This window comes from Mus musculus, chromosome 6 (genome assembly GCF_000001635.26).
Source record: "Mus musculus strain C57BL/6J chromosome 6, GRCm38.p6 C57BL/6J".
Lineage (NCBI taxonomy): Eukaryota > Metazoa > Chordata > Mammalia > Rodentia > Muridae > Mus > Mus musculus.
The window spans coordinates 118,583,165-118,606,114 of record NC_000072.6 but is presented as its reverse complement, the minus strand read 5'-3'; the positions used below and the strand labels follow the sequence as shown (position 1 = coordinate 118,606,114).

General features: G+C 47.4%; 1 protein-coding gene and 1 long non-coding RNA gene across 52 annotated transcripts in view; one reads left to right on the top strand and one right to left on the bottom strand.

Annotated features, from left to right (window-relative positions):
• The window catches only part of Cacna1c (calcium channel, voltage-dependent, L type, alpha 1C subunit), a 610,145-nt gene extending 591,270 nt beyond the window's left edge, over positions 1–18,875 (top strand). For 46 of the 48 annotated variants that reach the window (XM_006505443.4, XM_006505436.4, XM_006505438.4 and 43 more), the window contains 8 exons: positions 1,551–1,678; positions 2,133–2,267; positions 3,721–4,073; positions 4,857–4,982; positions 7,348–7,454; positions 8,084–8,187; positions 9,924–10,259; positions 11,921–18,875. In XM_006505443.4, coding sequence (XP_006505506.1) covers positions 1,551–1,678; positions 2,133–2,267; positions 3,721–4,073; positions 4,857–4,982; positions 7,348–7,454; positions 8,084–8,187; positions 9,924–10,259; positions 11,921–12,223 — 1,592 coding nt within the window. In that variant the 3' untranslated portion in view covers positions 12,224–18,875. The remainder of the gene's footprint in view (positions 1–1,550; positions 1,679–2,132; positions 2,268–3,720; positions 4,074–4,856; positions 4,983–7,347; positions 7,455–8,083; positions 8,188–9,923; positions 10,260–11,920) is intronic. The other 2 variants (XM_011241193.3, XM_011241192.3) reach the window with 1 other exon arrangement.
• Gm38887 lies at positions 616–9,960 on the bottom strand. Of its 4 annotated transcripts, none has more exons than XR_003956351.1 (3): positions 7,943–8,088; positions 932–6,401; positions 616–824 (listed from the first exon to the last, which is right to left on the bottom strand). It is a non-coding gene; the product is annotated as a predicted gene, 38887 (long non-coding RNA). The 4 variants fall into 4 exon arrangements; XR_869403.3 differs by having other exon boundaries at positions 616–1,402; positions 1,508–6,401; XR_003956352.1 differs by lacking the exon at positions 616–824 and adding an exon at positions 9,305–9,960 and having other exon boundaries at positions 1,442–6,401; positions 7,943–8,537.
• Positions 18,876–22,950: the final 4,075 nt, after the last annotated feature.

Genomic DNA, 22,950 nt, shown 5'->3' with positions numbered 1-22,950 from the left:
GACTTCCGTACTTGAGTCTCCCCTGCTTCTGGATCCTTCTACTCTGGACCCTTCCGAGGGTTCAGAGGTCCTACCAGGTTGCAATGTCCTACACACACTTGAATGCAAACTGCCAGGTTAGAAATCTGCTGTAACCCCATATTCATCTGTGGGAATAGGCAAGTCCTTCCATGCTGTGGGTCTGGCAGAACTTTCATGGGAACTCTATAATATATGGATGTATGTTTACCCATAAGCCACTAGGGTGACTGCTCTAGAGTTGCTCTAGAGCTCTGGAAGGAAAGTTGCCTGAGATTCATCATATCTTTTCTAAAAACTCATTTTTTTCCCTAGAGTAGCATTTCTCATGCCTACCAAGCCACAAGCCCCTTTTCCTAGCAAGTACTTCATACCATCCCTGCTAAAATCCAAAGTTGAAATTGTAGATAACATGCCTGCGCTTGTAATTTCCACAACAGTAGAATGCTTAAAGTAGGGTGTGTTAAAATCATCTGCATCCAATATACAAATGCATGGTACACCTATACAAAATGCTATGACGACTGATGGAGTCCACACACACAGACACTTAGAACGAGTAACTGTTGAAAGGAAACAAGACAGTGTAAATATTGTCAGCACTTTCATTTGTTGCATATATTTTATTAACATGTTAGTTGAACCCACGCATTCTGGAAACATCTTCAGGGGGTGATTCTTCCTGTTTGAGACCCACTTCCGAAAGGGAAAGCAAGGTAGGCTGGGAGTCACCGTGTGAGGTCTCATGCTCTGCGGCATCATTTTCCTTGCTGCCCGAAGTGTCTCTGTGAGGTTCACACCAGGCACTGGTGTTCATAGAAGAGATACCGGTTTTTCAGTGAATTCAGTGTCGACTTAGGCATCCAGCTCAGGCCTGGAAGAACCTAGGACTCCAAGTCCATTCCCAATTTACCTCATCAGGAATCTCCAGGGTTTTCTCTTCCATGTAGAAATGAGTCCCTGCCCCACAGCAAGCCCAGAACTTCTGTAGAGTTGGGTTCTCCAGTTGGCTACTCTCAAGGGACAGTGATGATCAGGAAAGCCATCGCAGGTCCCCAGGCTCAGCCCAACCATCTGTCGCTCTCACACAAGATGAAGGGGCCACTTGCCTGGCATGAAACATTCTCCTAGACGCTTACAGCTTCCCTACCATTTAGCACACTCCTAAGATCCAGACTATGTCATGTGTGGTCTGGTGCATCCAGCCTAGCAAGGACTCGTGTCAAGCCAGTCTGCCTGGCTGGAAGGGAAATCGCCAACCTTGTGTTGGCAGTGAGAAGACTGGCTATTTCATGGTAAGTGGAACCAACGAGACTTAGTAATGTCTATTCAGGAGGGGTGAAAAAAATAGATGGGAAGTAACCTTGACAAGATCCAACCTTTCCTGTGAGGGAAAAATGAAGGGAAAAAAAAAACAGCCATGTACAGACAGGAACAAGCAGTTTAATAAATAAAAGAAGTTTTAGGTGCTGAAAAATATCAAGGTAACCTGGTGGGATCACTCATCTTTTTCTCTTCTCCGTATGCCTTAGATGACGAGGTCACAGTGGGCAAGTTCTATGCCACCTTCCTGATCCAAGAGTACTTCAGGAAATTCAAGAAGCGAAAAGAGCAGGGGCTGGTGGGCAAGCCCTCACAAAGGAATGCACTGTCCCTCCAGGTGAGGGGCTGGAAGGGGGTGCCCACACTCAAAGGTCCTGGTCACCTCCCACTGACCCTATTGAGGGTCCAAGCCCTGCTAGCTACCTAGAGGCTAAGTCCCATCACAAGAACCCCTGTGAGCACTGTAACCCGAAGGCGGCTATGGGAAGGCAGTGTGCTCTTCTTCCCCCTCCCCCTCACATTCTGGCCCACAGGCTTCCCTCAGCAGCCCTGCTGCCTCTCCTAGCCCCTGGTTCTTGCTGATCCTGTAACATACCTTAATTCCTCCTAGAAAGATGGATAGATTCTTCTGCTCTAGGATGATGGGGGCAGGGGTGTCCAGGGAAGCCCATCACCTGGTGTGGAGAACCAACTGCCTGGCAGAGCAGAGAGGCAGGGACTTGGGAAGGAGCCACGAGGTGGAAAGATCAGTGGAAAGGACTTGGGTCTTCACGTGTCCTTCTGGGTTCCAGGCTGGCTTGCGCACCTTGCATGACATTGGGCCTGAGATCCGGCGGGCCATCTCTGGGGATCTGACTGCTGAGGAGGAGTTGGACAAGGCTATGAAGGAGGCGGTGTCTGCTGCCTCCGAAGATGACATCTTCAGGGTAAGTGCCATGACTGGTGTCCTTTGTGAAGTTCAGTCGGGGGCAACCGTGCACTAAGTCTCAGGGTTTTGCCTTATCTCTCTGAGGAGTGCCCACTCTCCCTAACCAGCTATCTCCTGATCCTCTGCCTCCTTCCTGAGCCCAGGCCATGCCATGCCATCCTTCTAGGACACAGCAGCTCAAAAGATGGCCAGCTCTCAGAGAACAGGGGGATCCTGTTTCTAGAAAGGAATTTTCCTGGAGAAGTTTCTCATCAGAAGGTGTGGAATAGGAACTCCTGAGCCACATCTAATCTGAAAGCCTGCTTTATTCACCAATATTTGAATATCTGGCACATCTAAGTAGAAATATAAACTTACGGCTTTTCTTGGAGGACAAGTAGGTTAAGCATTCATGTTCGATGTGGGTTCTCATGTGGCAGACAGACAAACATCAGCTGCCCGGTTAAGATGGAGCATGTGATGTCTGGGGCACAGTGGTACCCTCCAGGCCTCCTCCTCTTTTTCTGGAGTAATATTAATGCAGTGGGAAAGATCAAACACTGCTGTGCCGTACAACGACAGTCTCCCATCTTGTTACCTCCCTTGTTCTTTCTGCCAACCCCAGTCCCCAGATCCGTTTCCCAGACTATAAAGCACACAGGGAACCAAGCCCAGCCCACCCTGCTATGGCCAGCCTTGCAACCTTCCTGGCATCACTGAGTTGTCCATCAGTGAATGGCCTCAGAGATACACAACACCACTCTCATAAGACCTTAGAAGCCAAGATGTCACCAGAACCCAGGGACGTTCAGATATCAAAGATTATTAGACAAACCTTGCAAACCATCACTTCCCCCACCCCTTGCTCTGGGACAAAGTAGGAATATTGGAGAAAATCACTTATCCCTGACTTCAAGTCTCAGAGGATCCCCTACAGGAAAGGGAGCCATGATATCACTGAGTCAGTAGACTCTACGCACCTAGCTTCAATCTGCACAGTGCAGCTTCTAGCTCCACAGGCCAGTTATATTTCCACTGAAACAATCTAGTTCCTGCCTTCCCTTCCATCTCCCCACCCCTCCAGCACTCCCAGCAGGCTCCCCAAAGCTAAACAGCTGGCTTCTGTGGGGGAACGCCATCTCAGACTTGTCCCTGAAACCCAACCTCAGTCTCCAGTGCTCTTTTGGGAACAACCTTCCAGGGAAGCTTCTAGATCAGCAACCACTTGCCTGTCCAGGCCCAGGAGGAATTCCTGCCCTGGTGCTGTAGGGTACCTGTAGGGCCACGAGCATCTAAGTCCCTCCCTTTACCATGTGTCCAGAGTGTGGTAGAGGTCAAACTGAAGGTCAAGCTCGCTCCCCTGTGGCCTGTGCCTCTCAACCACTGCCGTACAAGGGAAGCAGGGGTGAGGGGGAGAGGAGAGAGAGATGATGGAGACGCCTTCTACACCTGCACCTCTGTCTTGTCCCCAGAGGGCTGGAGGCCTGTTCGGCAACCATGTCACCTACTATCAGAGTGACAGCAGGGGCAACTTTCCTCAGACGTTCGCCACCCAGCGCCCACTGCACATCAACAAGACAGGGAACAACCAAGCTGACACTGAGTCACCGTCCCATGAGAAGCTGGTGGACTCCACGTTCACCCCCAGCAGCTACTCATCCACGGGCTCCAATGCCAACATCAACAATGCCAACAACACTGCCCTGGGCCGCTTCCCCCATCCCGCTGGCTACTCCAGCACGGTCAGCACTGTGGAGGGCCATGGGCCTCCCTTGTCCCCTGCTGTCCGAGTACAGGAGGCAGCATGGAAGCTCAGCTCTAAGAGGTAAGCAGGAGGGTAGGCCTGGCCATGAGGGCTCACATACCCTACCCAGACAACACCAGGAAAGATGGGCTTATTCTGTCTGCTCAGACAAGCCTTCTGTGTGGGGTCCCTGCTCTGTGCCTTCCCTTCAGGGTCAGAACAGAGAGGTATTGAATAGGATTCCAGGGACTTGTCAGTTGGGTCAAGCCATCTCCTAAAGGCTCTGCTGCCCACAGCTAGCCTGTGGTTCCTTGTATTGACTGCCCAGACCAGGATGCTGCTTCAAAACCAAGTCTCCACATCTGTCTTTACATGTTTAAGTTTGTGTATGGGGTACATGTACTTGTGTGTGCACGTGTGCGGAGGCCAGGGATTGACATCCAGTACCTTCGATTACTTTGCACTGAGCTGGGATTCCTCACTGAACCTGGGGCTCACCAATTCAGCTGGTGGCTCCCAGCTTCTCATGAATACTAGGGATTGAGCCTGGGGCCTCACGCTTGTATAACAGTCACCTTACAACTAAGCCCCTGCGTCATGCATGTTATTCTACCTACTATTATCGAGGAGAAAACTGAGGCATGGAGGGAGCTAAAGGTCTTGGGCCACAGTGTGAGAGTTGGTAGCAGAATTCAGACCTCCTTGAGTCTTCCACACAGAGCCCTGACACAGCTTGTGGCATCTGTGGCTCTGTGGCATCATCAGAACCCGTGGACCATGTCTCTGTGTATGGCCAATGTCATCTTACTTGCTGGGGAGAAGGCCTGATGGATTCTGATATTTCCCCACCCTCGGATGCTGCAGGTGCCACTCCCGAGAGAGCCAGGGAGCCACGGTGAATCAGGAGATATTTCCAGATGAGACCCGCAGCGTAAGGATGAGTGAAGAAGCCGAGTACTGCAGTGAGCCCAGCCTGCTCTCCACAGATATGTAAGCCTCCTGTCCAGGCGATAGTACGTGTAGAACAGGGTGGGGACTGAGCAGTGCTGAGATCCCTTCCTCTAGGCCAGACAATGGCATGTCTGGAACACCTACCCAGGATTCCCTCTGCAGCTTGGGTTGTCTCACTGCAGAACACTTCCAGGAAACCTTTTAAATAGCATTTTTTTAAACTTTGGGGCTGTGACCAAGGTGTATTTCCTAGTGTGAGTCAGTACTCACATATACTGATGCTTAAATAAACTTGTTCTGGTACAGCTTCTCTTAAGGCTGCCCTCAAGAGGCACAGTTGGCACACTTAGGGATGCTAGCCCAGTCCTCTTGGGAATCTTTAGCTTCCATCTTGATCCACTGAGTGGCTGTAATGCCCATCTGGTAAGAAGTGGTGCTCTGAAGAGTCAGATCAGCATGCAGTTTATAAATAACTAGACAAGAGGACCCCAAAGGTGCCAAACACAAAGTAAAATAAAAAGATGGAGACCTTCATTACATACAGTGCATGCCTGTTTAACTATCTCGGTGCACTGGATAAATACTGTGCGATTACATGGTGCTACATAGTCAGTGAAGCTTGCTGTTTAAGGAAATGGGCGTAACTAACTAGACTTCGTCATTACACATTATCTACCTATGCCAAATGATCACACTGTGCCTCGTAATTATGTGGTTAAATTAATAATAATTGATACAAATAAATAAAACAGAATTACAACAGAAGGTGCTGGATGTATCAGATCCTGCAAAAATAAATATTGTTTAAGAAGTACATACTTAAGCATGGGCCTCTCTAGACTCCTTGTAAACGTTTCTGACTAATGGAGATACCCTTCACTTGCCTGAAAGAGCTTTAGTATGCACCAGCTTTTTGGGCCCTTAAAGTTAAAAAAAAAAAAAAGGCTAAGATGAAGAGATCCTTGTTCTTATTAAATACTTGCCTGACTCCAAATAAGCCAGATTTTAAATCCAGAAGATTTGTTCTATCCAGTTAAGGAGCTAAGAGGTCATAGAAGAAGGGAAAATGTGGGCCTTTTTAACCAGCTACCCACAGAGCGCTATCAGTGCCAAGGGGCACAGACATGCAGAGCAAGTCCATCAGCCAGGGTAGCTGGAGCTGTGTTCCAGGCCAAGCAGAAGTCAGGTCTGTGAGAGTGGGCACAACTGAAGAGGGCTTATGTAGCTGGGGATGGAAGCAAGGCTGGGCAGCACCAGAATATGAGATCCTTGTGTCCCAAACTCCCCCTGCAGACAGATATATACATTCTTGGAATAAGTGTGCTTAATTGCAGGGTTGGATTCAAAGCAAACAGGCTGTACTCTGTCAGCCTTCAAGATGCAAGGAGTTCTGCGAGCATAGCTCAGTGGTAGAGTGTTTGCTAGGCATGCTTGTGATCCTGAGTTCCATCATCAGTACTGCAAATAATAATAATTATTATTATTATTAATAATAAACTCAACAAAAGCATATTAGTGTTAGCACCATCTATGCTCTAATCTACACTGAGGGCTGGGATACATCTGGGCTTCTCAAACTGAAGACTGGTCAGTGGAGGGTCATGAAGGAACATCAGTGGGTGATAGCCAATGGTCTTTGAAAAAAAATCAACTAAAGTAATCCAGAAACAGAGAATGGGGTGCATGCAACTAGGGGGGGTGTCTCCTATGGCTAGGGATGTCTATGGGAGTAGGGATATGTATAATACATTTTTCTCAGTGTGATACAGCATCTAAAAGTTTGGAAGTCATCAACTAGACACCCTAAGGTCTACCACTGCTCTGCTATCTACATGCGCCCTTCAGGCAGTGGCTTGTATGCTTTTGGTAGTGAAGGGATAGCCAGGCAGGGGAGAGTTGGAGGGGTAGGGGATGTTGTGGTAACACTGAGAATGGCCGTAGTGAAGCCAGGCATGTAAGGCCCTTCTAAGAGAATGTTATATGGGCCTAGAACTCTTTCTCCAACTTTCTCTATACCCAGGAAAGCCCCCACTGGCTGAAATCAGCAATGCAAGGAAGGCTAGGATTTGAGATAGGAGCTCAGTGGCAGGGCGCTTATCTAGCATTCATGAGGCTTTGAATTCCAATCCTCAGCCCAGGGGGAAAAAACAAAAATCAACTACAAGGCTCCTGCACTGGATATATATCGAGAGCTGGGACCCCCAACAAGCAAGCCTAGGAAATAACTGTAGTGCCTAAGAGCAGATGCAGATTTCTTAGCATATCCTACTACCTGCTCCCCACACCATAATGTAGATACACTAATGGGCCTCGCCTTCACTAAGGAAAGTAGAAACTGCTTTCTGGGGGTAGCAGCTGTCCTGGCAGGTGCGGGCCTTCAAGAACAAGTGTTAATGCGTTCCAGGTTCTCCTACCAGGAAGATGAACACCGACAACTGACCTGCCCAGAGGAGGACAAGAGGGAGATCCAGCCATCTCCAAAGAGGAGTTTCCTTCGCTCTGCCTCTCTAGGTAAACTCACGCCTCGCTTTGCAGCAAGTGACAACTGAGAAACTATTTGGGCCTCACTTAGACAATGTCTATAGATGGCCTGGTAGACATGCAACGTAACAAGATAGCTCTCCAAAGACAGAGTCTGTTAGAATGGGACATAGACATCGCCAACTCAGCTGCCTCAGACATACAAGAGAGCTTGGGCCGATAGCACTGACCCTTGTGTAGAGAGTGAGCCTCAGTCAGCTGTCACTGTAATAAAACACTTGAGATGGTCAGCTTAAAAATGAGAAAGACTGATTTGAACTCAGTGATTTGGAAGCTTGGCTCATTACTTTTGGGCCTGTGGCAAGGAGGAAAATTATGTCGGGAAATGTGTCCTTTGTCTACTGGCATGAAATATAAGTAAAAGAGCAAGAGGTGAATATCCCATGTTCACTTTCAAAGACACATCCCCCTGGTAGCAAGCCCCCCATGAGGCTCTGCCTTTTAAATATTCAACCAACCTTTCAACTCTACCAAACTGGGGACTGAGCCTTTAATGCGTGGTCCCTGGTAGACATTGTGATCCAAACGATATCAGAGCTGTCACGGGGCGGTGCCATCTGTCCTGCGTCCTGATTCCGGTTCCCCGGCTACTTTTGCAGGTCGAAGGGCCTCCTTCCATCTGGAATGTCTAAAGCGACAAAAGGATCAAGGGGGAGACATCTCTCAGAAGACAGCCTTGCCCTTGCATCTGGTTCATCATCAGGTATTAACATCTGTGACCAGGCCACAGCCGCACCCCCTAGGATGACAGTAGTTCCCCAGATACTCTTCTGTCTTCCCTTCTGCCCCTAAGTAAGACTGTCCACTTCTGTACACATAGGCAGGTCCCAATAAACTCTAGTGAGGATTCCTCTCGTGAGTCTAATTGGAAGGTTCGGGGCTTGTGAGCTTTCGCCTTACAGTGCACAGATATCCCTCCTCCCACCCCCACACTGCCTTATGCTACACGCATACAAGTGAGTGGATACAGTACGCCTAGGGATTGATGGGACCTGGAACTTGAACTTCAGAGCAGTCTGTCTGTCCACTGCAATGCAGAAGTGATGGCAGCACCTGTCAGCAACATAGTTGAGGGTAGGAAATGCTAGGCCTGGTGGCCATGCTTATAATCACAGCATTTGAGAAACTAAGACCCAGGGAGACTCATTATATAAAATCCATCATGGCGTGACACAGCTGAGAAAGTGGGAACACCTGTACCATACTCACTCTGAGATGGAGGAGAAACTTCAGGCTATGGCCAATACATTATCTGCAGCAAATAGGCTCTCACCTGAACACCACAGGTTACCTTTTTAATTAAAAACTCCCTTTGGGTGGGTCCTGTGTTTTCAACGTGTATGTGTACATGTATATGTGCGTGTACATGTGTAAGCATGTATGTGTGCATGTGTGCACATACGTGTTTTCTAAACTGATATCACTTCAGCTCAAAGCCAAAGCACTCTCTAAATAGGGATTATAGTCATAAGCCTTCCAAGATAATGCGCATAGCATTATGCTTCCCTTGGATTTCCAGGTACCCAGAAGCTGGGGACCCTCATGAGCTGGGAAGGAGGAAAAAAAGCAGGCTGTAGGGACAGTGTGTGTGTATTTCAAAAGGTTTCTCCAGGTTGGTTTGCCCACCTGTCCTCATGCCCATAGGAAGGAAACTAGTTTCCCCTGTGTATGATCTGGCACCTCCAACCCATCCTCTCTGTCATCCCGGGATGGACATTCCCACCATTTGGTCCCAAAGGGTCCCATTCTTTTCAACAAACGTATCACATCTGAGCAGTGGACAGTGGAGAGTCACAGTGATGGTGGAAATTCAGACCTACCCTCAGACGTCTCAGAAACAGTCAGGGACAGAAGGCAGGCGTGGAAAGCCTTTAATCACGGATACAGTCTAATAATAAAAGAAGTTCAAAACACACTCTGTTGAGAATGACAGTGTTATCAACGGGCCTTTCTCACTGTAAAAGTTAAAATCATGACTACCAGTGTTCCTAGGTCTCTATGATGGACACAGTCCCTCAAAAGCCTTATTTCGCTTGACAACACATGGACCTATATAGGTCAGTTCATAGAGATGGTGCTGGTGAGCTCTGTGGCTCTGTGTACCCACACATCATCACTGTCCTCTCTGTTATGGTGGGAAAGCCAGAGCGTCGGAATCCAGATGCTACGGATGGTAGAGCCAGTCTAAACGTGGGATGACCCATGTTGTACTCAACTGTAAGGTCCTGTAGCAAAAGGGAACTGCCGTTATATCAGAAGGAAATGTTCCTTAAAATATATCCAGATAGAATTAAATATCACACCAGGTCTCAGTGAGGTAGATGGGATCTTGGCTTCCAGAATTCTAAGCAGAACTCTCTGGAAAAATATTAGCTTCATAATTGCTCAGTTGGCAGAGGGGTGGAGCCTCCTAGTAACTCCTGTCTCTTATGTCCACAGGCATTGGCAGTGGCAGGCTTGAGCCCCCTCCTGCAGAGAAGCCATTCTCCTACCACATTCCCCAGGCCGTGCCCCACACCCCCTGTCACTCCAGGCAGCCGGGGCAGACCCCTACGGCCCATCCCTACCCTACGGCTGGAGGGGGCAGAGTCCAGCGAGAAACTCAACAGCAGCTTCCCATCCATCCACTGCAGCTCCTGGTCTGAGGAGACGACAGCCTGTAGTGGGAGCAGCAGCATGGCCCGGAGAGCCCGGCCCGTCTCCCTCACCGTGCCCAGCCAGGCTGGAGCTCCAGGGAGACAGTTCCATGGCAGTGCCAGCAGCCTGGTGGAAGCGGTATGTGAAGCCAATCTCCTGTGGGGGAAGAAGAGGCCCCAGAAAGCAAGAAGCCTGGCTCCTTCCCAAGTAGATTGGGGGACAAGCGTGTGAACTAGAGAAATGCTGAGGGAGGGCGTGGCCTGCAGACAGTTACCACCATGACCTAGAAGACACTGGTCACTGGGTGTGATGGAGAGGGAGAAAGACCTTAATAAAGCGGGGGCCCAGTGAACCCTAAGAAAAGCTCTGCTGCTTCCCAGACCCGGCACACATTTGCTGGCCCTTGCTCCTACAAAGAGGGCCACACTTCAATATGCTCAGCTCTGACAGCTCAGGAGAACAGCCCCGAGCCTTGGAAGCTTGCCAGAGGAAACTGGCACTTTCATTGCTTCCGGCAATCCTAATGCACCAGTGGCCATGTTCAAAGTGACACCTTTTTTCCTTCCTGAGCTTCTGTCCCTCCTTTAGAGATATCTTAGTGCCGCAGTCCTCTCTGCCTTTGAGGAACATCAACTGTAGCCCTAGCACCACAATTTAGATGCCATTAACAAACTGTAACAAACCCTAAGGAGCATGATCCTTAGAAACCATCTCCTAGGAGAACTGGAGGAGGGAAGACTTGGCAACAGAGCTCTCCCCAGTAGGGGTCTGTGACAGAGTCAGTCTCCATCACTGGACATGTCAAAACAGAGGCTGCATCTGTCCTGTGGTCAAATGGACCTAAGAGTGGAGTAACCTCTGATCCTTTCCAGCTCTGAAATCCTAATTCTTCATTTGAGCTTGGATGTCCTTTATTCGTTTCAGAAATCTGAGACTTTTTTTAGGCGCAGAAGCTGTAGGTGGAGGAATGATGTCAGCTCTCATGAGCGCCCACTGTGTGAGCACAGTGTGGCCAGAACAGGAAGGGTGTCTGTAGGATGACCAAGCAAGGTAAGGAGAGAGAGAGAGCAGGCAGAGGAGGAGGGACAGAATCCTGAGGGGTGAGCGGGGGAGACCACTGTGACTCCGCCATGTTCCTCAACCCCTCAGCTCTGAGACTTAATAATCTTCCCTCTAACTAGTCACTAACGAAGCTGGCAGGCCAGTTGGACACACGATGGTCATCTGCAGCCCTCCCAAACAAAAGCAAAGAGTGCACCTTACCCTGAGGCAGACAGCTGGGGGGGGGGGGGGAGGGCAGGGCTTAACACTCACCAAACCAAAGTGAAGGTTTCTTGGACAGATAGGGCAACATGAAAGATGTCTTGGGGGCCAAAGAGGAGAAAGAAAAGAAGGGGCATACTAAGATCTGCCTGTGAAAAAGCAGAGCAGAGCCCACAGCCCCTCTGCAAGTTTCTCCTTATTTGGTGATAGTGGTTGACCCTAACCTAAAACCTTCTCCTCTGATCCGTGCATGCCCACGTCCTTCAGTTCCGTCCATACTCCATCTCAACTTTCCTGTGAGTGTCTCTCTTAGCACACAAATACAGTCACACAAACATGTATGCACACACCCGGCACACATGCACTCTCATGGGCACATGCACACATGCGCACTTATACACAGCGTGCATACATACCCACATGCACTCACACATTCACAGAGGTGCTGCCTGAACACCAGCCCATAACTTCCTCCCAGGGAGCTTGGAACTCCAGTGACCACGCCCCTCTCCTGTTTTCTTGCCCCTCCTGTTCAGGTCTTGATTTCAGAAGGACTGGGACAGTTTGCTCAAGATCCCAAGTTCATCGAGGTCACCACCCAGGAGCTGGCTGACGCCTGCGACATGACAATAGAGGAGATGGAGAACGCCGCAGACAACATCCTCAGTGGGGGCGCCCAGCAGAGCCCCAACGGCACCCTCTTACCTTTTGTGAACTGCAGGGACCCGGGGCAGGACAGGGCTGTGGCCCCAGAGGACGAGAGCTGCGCATATGCCCTGGGGCGAGGCCGGAGCGAGGAGGCGCTCGCGGACAGCAGGTCCTACGTCAGCAACCTGTAGTCCTCAGGGCTGGCGAGACGCGGGTGGTTTTTTTATTCGTTTCAATGTTCCTAATGGGTTCGTTTCAGAAGTGCCTCACTGTTCTCGTGACCTGGAGGTAACCGGAACAGCGTCTTCATTCACTGCTGTCGGGATAAGCCTCAGAGCTGGGCGGTGTACGGAGTCGGCTTTTCAGGGGAGAAGGCCAAGGCCGTGGTGCGGGGGCTCCAGCACCTTCCGCGGCAGCACCGCCCAAAGGACCCCACCCCCACCCCTGAGCAAAAGGGTGTTTTCCCCTTGCTTGTATAAACAGTCATTTGCACATGTTCTGTCTGAGCCTGGCCGTCTCTATGGAGCAGGGCCCCAGGGATCTATGGCAGGAATGGGCCAGCGCCCCCAGTAGGAGCCGGGAGGTGGCTGCGAGGTTCCCAGCAGTGCAGGTCTGGTCCCTATGGTCCCTTCAGGGACTCTTTCCCTGCAAGGAGCTGAGATGCAGGTGGCAGGAGCCAGTGCAGATCACACCACCCGCCCTCAGCTAGCCAGGCCAGGGGGGCGCAGGCTGCTGCCTGGTGCTCGGGGTTTCATGGTTTGAGGGTTCTTGTCAGCATGTTGCGACTTTCTGGGGTTTGGTTTCTTTATTACTATTTGTTGTGTTTTCCCACGGGGAGGGGAGGAATAAGAGCGGTTACAACTGCGCGGCCTCACTTCACTGTTTCCACATTTGCATTTGCGTATTTAAGTCGGATTTGGTTTGATTGTATTCTTTAAATGGTGCGGTCCACCCCCACCGCCACCCCCACCCCCCACTGGAGCAAGGGTTCAATATCACCAGAGAAAGGTTTTACCTGCTCTGTGTCTGCCCAGTAACTTGTTCCAATTTCCTTAAGTAAAAGCAACTTTTTTCTTTCTTTCGAGTTTGGTTGAGCATCACAATCAGCAGGCTAACAGGCAGTTAGATCAGGCGGTGTGCGCCTGGGCGATTGAGCTGGGCTCCTTTCTGTGCTGGGCATATGGACTGGTTCAAGAGAGAAGAAATATGGGCATCTTTGTGTCACACTTGTGTCCATAGTATGTGCGTATGTGCACCCACGTGGTATGTGTGCGCCCCACCCCACCCCTGCACAAAAGCCTGTAGAACCCCGTTTGGGTTTGACTGCAGGGAGTTCTAAATCTGGGGCTATTTGAAAGCAAGAACAAACCACTGTCTCTGCTTCTGCTTCTGAAACGAGAATCGGTAACTGCATTTTTCTGTCCCACGAGATATGCAAAAGCAATGCAATAATATCCATTTTAAAATATGGTTGTGAGTTGTGTCAGCATTAAAATTCTATTTTAAAAAAAAAACCACGAAATTTAAGGGAAAAACTCAAGAAGACATTTTGCTTCGATATATTCTGTGTAATGTTTTATTGCATTGATAATGTTTCTGTTGAAGAAACTGTTATACTTGAATTCAGGTCAGTTTCAGTATTTTTCAAATATTTTTTTAAAACTGAATTGCAATTGTGCCAAGCAAATACAATGACTTAAGTTTGTTTTAAAATTCACTTCTTGTATATTTTGCTGCATGTAAAGTAAATCGTTTTGTATTTGGAGTGTGAAAAGCTTTACCTTTGAGCTCTTAAGTGCTTCTTCTGTACGTGGTTGGGGGGAAAGATGGTTTTTCTTTCATTTGCAAAGTGAACAAAGGTGTCCCCGGTGTAAGTCCTCACTCTGCTTTCCAGAGAGAGGGGAGGTGCCATTTTGCATATCTTGTGTTTTGTTTCCATATCCCTCAGTTATTTCCAAAACCCAGTGGTAAGGTTGCCCATGCCGAATCTTGCTTTTCGAGGTCAGGACGTGTTCCACCCAGCTCTTCTGCTGTCTTCTGCTCTTCTCTGTGGATTCTTGTCCAATGTTCCAGCATCCCGTGGGAAGAGGTGGCTGGCTTTCCCAAGCACTGTCACAGCATATATCTCAACTGAGAGGATGCGGTAACCATCAGACGGGGACAGTGGTGGGATAGACTCACCTTTGACCCATGATTAGCCCAAACACAGACAGCCATAGTTGGGAGCTGGTGAGCAGTCACTGGATGGAACTGTAGCCCTTGTAAAAACTATTCATCCTTTCCATCTCCTGAAGCAGGGAGGCAGAGAAGCATGGGATCGAGACCAGGGTGGGAGCACCAGGATCTCACAGGGATGAAAGAAACAGATACATGAGGCTTTCACTTAGGATCCTCAGTATCTGCCTTCAACAACCCTTACGATTAGTGCTAGGTCCTTCTATTGTGTCTTAATAAGAATGGTTGAAAAGGAAGGGCTTTGAGGAAAATAAGACTCAACCATTCGCTCAGATTTTGCCTACGGAGTATCTTCCAGTCCCAGTGACCTACCAGCCTTTTATGGAGATCATGTGAGAATCTGCTCGAAATTCCAGCAAGGATGTTCCTCCGTGGCAATGAGTCTGCTCTTGTGAATGTTCACGGGGTTAAGCGGAGTGTAGAAACAGCCTTTCTCCTTGGATTTCCATATGTGGTTGACCGAGCATTTATGCAGCCTTTGTAGCACCCATAAGGGCTTCTAGAGATAATAATTAGATGGTGTCCTTTGTCTTGTTTCTGCGAAGTTCTGCGACTGTGTTGATGAGTCTTTAGTGGTAGAAAGGGAGCCCTACTGACTGGCTGTGTGGTTCTTCTTTGCATCTGACTCCCCCCCACCAGAGAAATGTGGTATTCTCATTGACCCTACACACAAGCATGCATACCCTGCATACTCAATCTCTTCCTGCTGCCTTGTATCTTCCTTTGAACACTTTGATCTGCATTGCCAGATCCCATTGATCAAAGATATAAGCTACAAGCTGAGTCCCAGCATCCCCCGCCAGAACTCTGCCCAGTGTCATGCCCAACCCACCCTCCTTTCACCAGCCATACCCACAGACTGCTTTCTCCTTGTGCCAAGGAAACTGAAGTAGCCTTTCACTCATACAGGGACAATGGACCCCTTGCCCTTCGTTGCTAGAAGGAAAGAAGGTTCAGTGGACAGGATCTTTCATACTTGGCTTCATGACTACCTGGATAAAAATGACAAATGCTACCTGTCACCAGGACAGTAGGGAACAGTGTCTAAGAAAACCAGTGGACATCTACACCAGATTATCAACTCTCCACCCAACATGGAATTTTCCCAATGACTGTTTTGAACATAATTATCAAACCTTCTGCAATCCTGACAATTTCTGGATGGCAGCAGAATTAGCCTGCAGCTGGGGACCAAAGGGGCACGAAGGAGTGTAGATCGTGTGTTTTTATCTGTCCTATGACAATCTCTGTCTCTTTTGTTTATGATCTTGTCGTGTGTGTATGTGTGTGTGTGTGTCCATGACACAGTCCAAGTAACAGACAAGTCCAGTTAAATCCCTTTCTGCCTGGTCCTAGGTTGTTCGTATCTTCAAATGAAAAAGAGAGAGATTTTCCTAGGCCTTGTTTGATTCATAAACATTTTTTTCTATTAGTTGGGGTTCCCATCTTCTTAATCTGACTAGGAACCCAAGGCCCAACTGTGTCTTTTACCCTCCTCTGGTGCCTTGGTTCCAAATTCTGGAACTTGTATGAAGAGAAGGTCTACATTCCTTTCTCACACTTCTCAACCATCCAGAGCTCTGGAGAAGTCCAACTGAACACAGTAGATAGCCCTTCCTTTGCCAAAGTCAGCACATTCCTGGAACAGTCAGGAAATCAGTAGAAAGAACGTGGCTGGTGAGTAGAGGCCAAGTGACAAACCCCTACTGCTCCTAAATTTGGGCCTAGAGAACAAGGATCTAGGTCAAGTATGGAGTAAACTCTCTGGCAATCAGGGTTTTTAGCCTTATCATACCAGTTTTCAGACATCTCCAAGGAGAAGGATGGCCCCTCTCTCCCTGAGTGATTGAAATGTCCTCAATCATCAGCTAGAAAAACATTGAGCAAGGAGCTGTGGAAGGAGTGTCTGGATTTCAAAAGAGCTACTCCAAGCCCACGGAAGCTGATGTTAAGTGTCCTGACCAATTCTGTTCTTCAACAAGCCCCAGCTCTGAAACAGGTGTCAGCAGCAAGAGAACTAGAGGGGTGGGGAGTGAGGAAAGGTCAAGCCTTAAACCCCACCACCACCAGGTCATCTCACTGTATGGAAAGCTCTTCTGTGTGGTCACTCTGTTGCCAGCCTTGGCAAAGGCTGACGGCTCCATAGTCTGCTTTGGAAATTATGGGGGGAAAAAAATCCTACCCTAGGTGTTTTTCCAGCCAGATAACCTAGCTAGAGAAATGTGGCCCTTGCCTGGCCCTGGGATGCCCCTCCACTGTGTCTGCCAAAGAATTTGCCAATGGAGAAGTAGTTGGGGGAGCTTGGCTCTCACTCGATAAGGTCCATGTTCTACAGCTGGTGCCCTGGGGAAACGTATCCTGGAAGGTGTGACGGGAAAACCACCCTACCTATGATGTCAGTAAAGGGCACAATCCCCTCCTTGAGCATTTCATCATTCCTCCCCCTCCCCCTCCTCCCCCTATTTCCCGTCCTCCCCTCTCCCTCCTTCTCTTCCTTCTCATCTACCTGCTCATCCCTTTCTTCTCTGCTTCTTCCTCTCTTTTACCTGTCCTCCTCCTCCTCTTCTTCCTCTACAAACCCAGTGAAGGGAACAGAGGTGAAAGGAACTCACTGGAGATTCTCACAATGTTTTTGTTTATTTGTTTGTTTGTTTGTTTGTTTTGTGTGCCATATTGTCACCTTGTTAGGAAGTCAGTTGAATGCCACACACACACACACACACACACACACACACACACACACAGGTATAAGTGCTGGAGGTAATGGCCACATAGTGATTTTTTTTTTCCTACAGAAGGGGAGGGCTGTGGTCAGCATGTTCAACCTGTTTAATGTGTGGCTGTGTGTCCCAGAACACCTGTGAATATGACCCAGTACATTTATAGCTGATGTCCTATTAGAACAGAAAAGCACTGCGCACCTTTGAAGAGGGACACGTGGAAGAAACTAGAACAGTTTCCACAGGTAGAAATAGGGCCCGTGTTCTTCATCTACACTGAGGAAATGCTGCCACTCTTAAGCCCACCCTTTTCCTCCAACTGTCTTAAGAAGTTTGATCCACATAGTATGTGAAAAAGAGCCTGGTCTTCCTGGTGTGTTAGGAAGACCTGTTAAGCCATCTCGGGAAGGGAGTTGGAGAATGGAGCTGAACAGATCAAGCATTGCAAATCAATTCAGTGCTGTGAGTAGTCTCAACTGAGATCTTTCTATTACATTTCTCTTAGGTCTCCACTAGCAATCAGGAAGACAAGGCCAGGTAAAACTTGGTGCAGATATGAAATGTCATATCACCAGAACCAAACTGTCTCAGATGTTCACTGCTTTAGAGGTATAAACCCCACGTCCTCATGAGAAATCCTAGGGCCTGCAATTCCCCCAGAATGCAAACCACTTGATGGGGCAAGGCTTACAGAATAGGTGGCATGCCACTTGATCCAACATAAATGAGGCAATTCTTGCAAATTTGGCACCTTAAATCCCCCCATGCACCATTCAGCAGGCTCGTGACAGGGACAGCTTGGGAATGCAGAAGCCATAGGGAATTGGAGGGTTGTTTCTTTTCTTTTTTCTTTTTTCTTTTTTTTGTGTGTGTGGGGGTGGGGGGAGTGTGCAGGTCCTGGGAGTTGAACCAAGGGCTTTATGCATGCTAAACAAGTGCTTTAGCTCTTATTTGAGATAGTCTGTGTCTCCTAGGATTTCCCAGCATGGAGAAACACACCAAAGTTAAAAGTAGGGAGAAACCATTGGTAATTAAGGACAGATGGTTTATAAGCAAGTGGTCCCTGCAAAGGGCCCCCTAGAAGGCATCACGGTGACCCTTGAACTGTGGGCACCTTTCTGTTCTGCACACCACACACATCCACAGCTGCACCAGCCCCTCAGACTTGAAATCCACCTACCAGACCATGCACCCATCTGTCTTACCCTGCTTGGACATTTGGTATTTTTGGTTTGTTTGTTTTTATTTGCCCACTTCTCTGAGCAAAGCACAGATGACAGAGAAACAGTGAGGTTTATACATCTCTGTGATCACAGCAGTTAAGAACAACCTGTGGGAAGAAATAGTCTTTGAAAAATGGATGGCAGAGCCCTGGAGTGAGTGCTGCAATGTCTGCTGCTCTCAGAAATTCAGCCTGCCAGTGTTACTAAGGAAAACTTCCCTCCGTGAAAAGGGTCACATAAAGCCGCTCCCCATATGTGTACTCAGTCCACTTTTATGTCCCCAAGAAAACCTGTCATGTGCCATGCCTGTTCCCAGAGGCATGGAAAGATGAACAGGCCTCTAGACCACTCATACACACCTGCCCATCCCACACCTGCCCCTCCAGGCTCCACGACACCACAGTCTGACTGTTGTAAATATTGTTGTACAGTTTGTAATCAAATACTCATGTCGTCAAAGGCCCTGCCTGCTGCGCCTTCTCCCCCCTCGAGCAAGGCCAGGGAAACTAGAAGGGAAACCCTTCGAGGAGAGCTTCAGGGTCCATCTCTGTGTGAGACGCTACTGTATATTCCTGTAAGATTGCATTTTTATCTAAGGAATGATGTTATTTAAAAAACAAACAAAAACGCAAAAAAGAATTGCAAATAAATTTCTTAACAATGTCGATCTTGGTTTAATCAGTATCTCCCCTCTTCCACACCTGTCCTTTTCTCCGGTTCCCTACAGGTCACGGAAATAGATTTAACTCTCAATATTTCACTTGTATTGGATCCTTCAAAGGTGCAGGGGAAGGGGCAGGGAGGATAGGGGTTGTGACTCCAGCGTAATCCCTAACGTCACGACCACCGTTGATCTCACCGTTTATTTCTTCCGTTCCATAAAAGGGTCAACCAAAATGGCCGAAGACGAATGAGGAGGCAGAACAGGATAAATGAAATGGTTAGTGCAGAAATTAGAAACACTCTCCCCTAAATAACTGATTTTGGATAAAGTGTGTGTGGGGGGGGGTATATATAATAGGGAAGACACTGGGGAGATAAAAGTGCAAGACTTTGCAAGCTATCAAATGCAAGCTTCAGTGGTTACTAGGACTAGAACTGCCTCAGGCAAAGCTTCCAGAATAATCCCCGTGGGGAAAAAAAACCAGAACAGGTGTGGGGGGGGGGCCTCAGGAACCTGTCTCCTGCTTAGAGAATGACTCTTCTACTGGACTCAGGCTCCCTGCGACTCCTCTGGAGTCTGTTGACACCTTGAAACCCCCAAAGAGGAATACCTGAGCAGCCAATTTACTTCCTTTGGCTAGTTCAGCCTTTAGCCCAGCCCTGCCCAGCCCAGCATCTGAATCTTCATCCAGAGCAGCTGGCATGGAGCCTGTGAGGCCCAGAGTAGATGCAAAAGCAACTCTTCCCAAACATCAAAGATCTGCAACCAGCAGATTGCTGTGTCTAGTCACAGTCGGGCAAACACAGAAGCAGAAAGTCCTTATTGTTGCCCCATCCTTGAAAGCTGTTTCCCAGTCCAGCTGAAGTGAGTCCCTAGATTTAAAGGGCCAGTACCCGTTTCCATTCTCTTTTCCTTTTTCCTCCTTTCAGAAACTAGACATTAAAGACTGATGCATCTGAAAGCAGCTGTATAGCTGGAGAACATTAGTAGAAGGCGATTGCCCATAACAAGGAAAGATTAGTCTCAGAAAAGATGCAAGAAAGCCTGTTTATCCATCATACCCATCAAATCATACTGATCCTTATGTTTTTTCCTTATAGACTTATAATCCCAGTACTCTGGGAGCCTGAGGCAGTAAGGTAACTATGAGTTTGAGGCCAGCCTGGCCTACATAGTGAATTTCAGGTCAGTCTGAGCTACAGAGAGACCTTGTTTCAAAACAAAAACAAACAACAGGGGAAAAAAAAATCACCAAGCTAGACCCCACAACGGAAGAGCAAATAATAAGAAATGTGGGGGATGCAGACATCTCATTTTAACCACAAAGAAAAATTTAGTGAAAAGAGCTATCACGTTTTTTTAAATTCAACTGTTCATTTTGCAACAAAGAAATCACAAAACAAACCAGAAATAGGCAAGTATGACTCGTTTGAAAGGGAAAAAAAGGCCAACTGGCCATCTCTGAATAAAACCTGGAAAAACTATTAAACAGTGCTTACTTTTAAGATGGGTTGATTGATTGATTGATTGATTGGAACAGCATGCAGCCTCACGGCACACGTGGCAGTCAGAGAATGACTTTCAGGAACCAGTTCTCGCCATCCAGAGATCTAAGTTTCTTGATGATCTAAACTAAGAAAAATCTAGAGGAAGTCAACAAAATGTCATACAGCAAGAACATCGAGTTTATAATCCTAGTGCAGGAACTGGAGACAAGAAGGCTCCGGGGGCTTCCTGGTCGGCTAGTCTAACCAGTGAGTCAGCGAGAGAACCTGTTTCAAAAATTAGAGTGCTAAAGATGGGGGGGGGGCTGGGAGAAAATAATAGAACAGAAAAGGAAAAAGCTGGGTAGTGGTGCACTTTCATCCCAGAGCCCAACGTTCAAGGACAGCCAGGGCTACTAAGTAAGTTCCAGGACAGCCAGGGCTACTCAGAGAGCCCCTGTCTCGATACCCTACTCCCCTCAAAAAGAATTAAAGTGAAGAATGATAGATGAAGACACCTAACTTGGGTGCTATATGATGTGAAAATCAGTCACAGATTAACAGTAGTCCGACCCAAAGAACAATTCCTTTAAAAGTGAATGAATTAAAATTTCCAAATCAAAGATAGGAATTGGCAGAACAATCTGGATTTCTGTTTTGTTTTAGAAACAAACCAACTCTATATTGTCTAACAGATGTCTCTTGAAAAGCTTAAATCTTAAAGATCCGGTCTTAAGGAGGAAAAAAAAAATCATACGATCATCTCAATAAATACAGAGTAAGCTTCTGACTGTTCAACGTGTCTGTATAATAAAGGTCATGGAGAAATTAAGAATAGGCAGCATAGCCCTAAAAACAACGAAGGCTGCATCTGACAAGCCTACCAACATAGGAAGAGAAGACAGCAGAGAGCATGTCCTCTAAGATCTGGAGAGAGACGGGGTGCCCACGCTTCCCACACATATTTAGTACAGGTCATGTAGTGTTAGGCCAAGCAAGAAGATGAAAGATGCACAAGGGATAAAATTGGGAGAGGAAGGAGTTGAATTCTCCTAATTTGCAAATGATTGTATACTTAAAAGATCTACAGAGTCCACCAGAAGAAATCACCAAGATTGAATGGCGTCAGTAAATTTGCAGAATTACAAAACTAACACAAAACTCAGCAGCATTCACACATACCAAAAACACATTGAAAACCTTCCAGCCCCTAGGCGTGATGGTGCAGGCCTTCGATCCTAGCATCGGAAGGCAGAGGCAAGCCTCAGCTACAAAGTGTGTTCCAGGATAGCCAGAACTACTCAGAGAACCACCACCCCAACCCCACCAAAAAAAAAAAGAAAAGAAAAGAAAAACATTTATATTTACAATAGACCCCTGGCAAAATAAAATACCAAGGGATAATCCTGATGCCTGACACTTAAATCCCTAGAAGACATTAAAATTAAAGAAGATGCTAGATACTGAGGAGACCTTATGTGCGCCCAAATTGGCAGACTTTATTCTGTGAAAATAGCTATTCTACCAAAAGTGACCTGTAAATTCAGTGACATTGCCGTTAAAATTACACTGATAATCTTCACAGAAATTGGAAAAATAATCCAAAATTTCATATGAAAACACAAAGACAACAAATAGCCAAAGCAATCCTTTGAGGGAAGAACACAGCTGGGCGGTGGTGGTGCACACCTTTAATCCAGAACTAAGGAGATAGAGGCAGGCAGATGTCTGAGTTCAAAATCAGCCTGGTCTACAAAGTGAGTCCCAGGATGGCCATAGCTACATAGAGAGACTTCGTCTCAAAAAAGTAAATAAATAAAAAAATAAAAGCCATTCAAGAAATGGAACCAGCAAAATTGGGTATCTACCTGCAGAAAAGGGAATTTAGAGTCTTTCACAAAATCTATAACTGCTAGAGAAAATATAGATAATGCACTCCAAAAAATGGATATAAACAGAAACTTTATAAACAGGAAATAGCCACAAGAACTAACAATTGGGATCGCAATAAATAAAGGATTCTACATAGCAAGGGAAACTACCAGCAGACTGAATAGATGGCCCACAGAGTGAAAGGAAATCTTTTACAGGTAAGATTAATATTTAAAATATACAAAAAGTAAACATTCCCAGAGACCAAAGCTACCAATCAATAAATATTCTAATGAAATGAACAGACAGTTCTCTAATGCAGAAACACAAATGGCAAATAAGATCTTCCTTTAAAAAAAGGATTTTGGTTGGGTAGTTGTGTGAGTGGTTTTGTGTGTGTGTTATTTTGTTTTCCTGTTTGGTTTTGAGACTGGATCTATCCTAGCTGGCATGGAACTGATCTGCCTGACTTTGCCTCCTATGCACTGAGAATAAAGATGTAAGCCACTACACCTGGCTGCTGATAGTTATTTTTGAAAGTAAACGACATCCTTAGCCACCCAGGAAACAGAAACTAAACTGCTTTGGGATTCAACACCTGCCCTCACACACACACATACCCCACACCCCATAACCCTCCTACACACTTCACACACACGCACATGCACACACACACACTCTACACCCCCCACACACTTCAGCCAACAACAACGAAATGCT